This window comes from Procambarus clarkii, chromosome 9 (assembly GCF_040958095.1).
Source record: "Procambarus clarkii isolate CNS0578487 chromosome 9, FALCON_Pclarkii_2.0, whole genome shotgun sequence".
NCBI lineage: Eukaryota > Metazoa > Arthropoda > Malacostraca > Decapoda > Cambaridae > Procambarus > Procambarus clarkii.
In genome coordinates, this window is record NC_091158.1 from 4,894,118 (window position 1) to 4,894,722 (window position 605).

A 605-nucleotide genomic window follows, 5' to 3' on the forward strand; every position below is an offset into this window, starting at 1 on the left:
TCACCTCACCCAAAACATTTGTGTCATATCACCTCACCCAAAACATTTGTGTCATATCACCTCACCCAAAACATTTGTGTCATATCACCTCACCCAAAACGAATCTAAGTATGATGTATGTTAGGTGTAAACAAGTCTTTGAGAATGTAAGAAGCCCTTACGAAACGCTTTTAGGTCTCAGACCAAAAATAAACATGTAAAAAATGAATAAAAATATAATTTATTTATAAAAATAAAAAATGAACAGTCCCAAACAGCAAGGACAGTCCCAAGCAACAAGGACAGTCCCAAACAACAAGGACAGTCCCAAACAACAAGGACAGTCCCAAACAACAAGGACAGTCCCAAACAACAAGGACAGTCCCAAACAACAAGGACAGTCCCAAACAGCAAGGACAGTCCCAAACAGCAAGGACAGTCCCAAACAGCAAGGACAGTCCCAAACAGCAAGGACAGTCCCAAACAACAAGGACAGTCCCAAACAGCAAGGACAGTCCCAAACAACAAGGACAGTCCCAAACAGCAAGGACAGTCCCAAACAACAAGGACAGTCCCAAACAGCAAGGACAGTCCCAAACAGCAAGGACAGTCCCAAACAGCAAGGA

At 42.8% G+C, this 605-nt stretch overlaps 1 protein-coding gene across 1 annotated transcript in view; it reads left to right on the forward strand.

Moving 5' to 3' along the window:
- The first annotated feature begins 239 nt into the window (after window positions 1–239).
- The window catches only part of LOC138362764 (basic salivary proline-rich protein 1-like), a 1,230-nt gene continuing 864 nt past the window's right edge, over window positions 240–605 (forward strand). Inside the window, exon 1 of the mRNA XM_069321319.1 lies at window positions 240–605. This exon is cut by the window's right edge and continues 864 nt beyond it. Coding sequence (XP_069177420.1) covers window positions 240–605 — 366 coding nt within the window.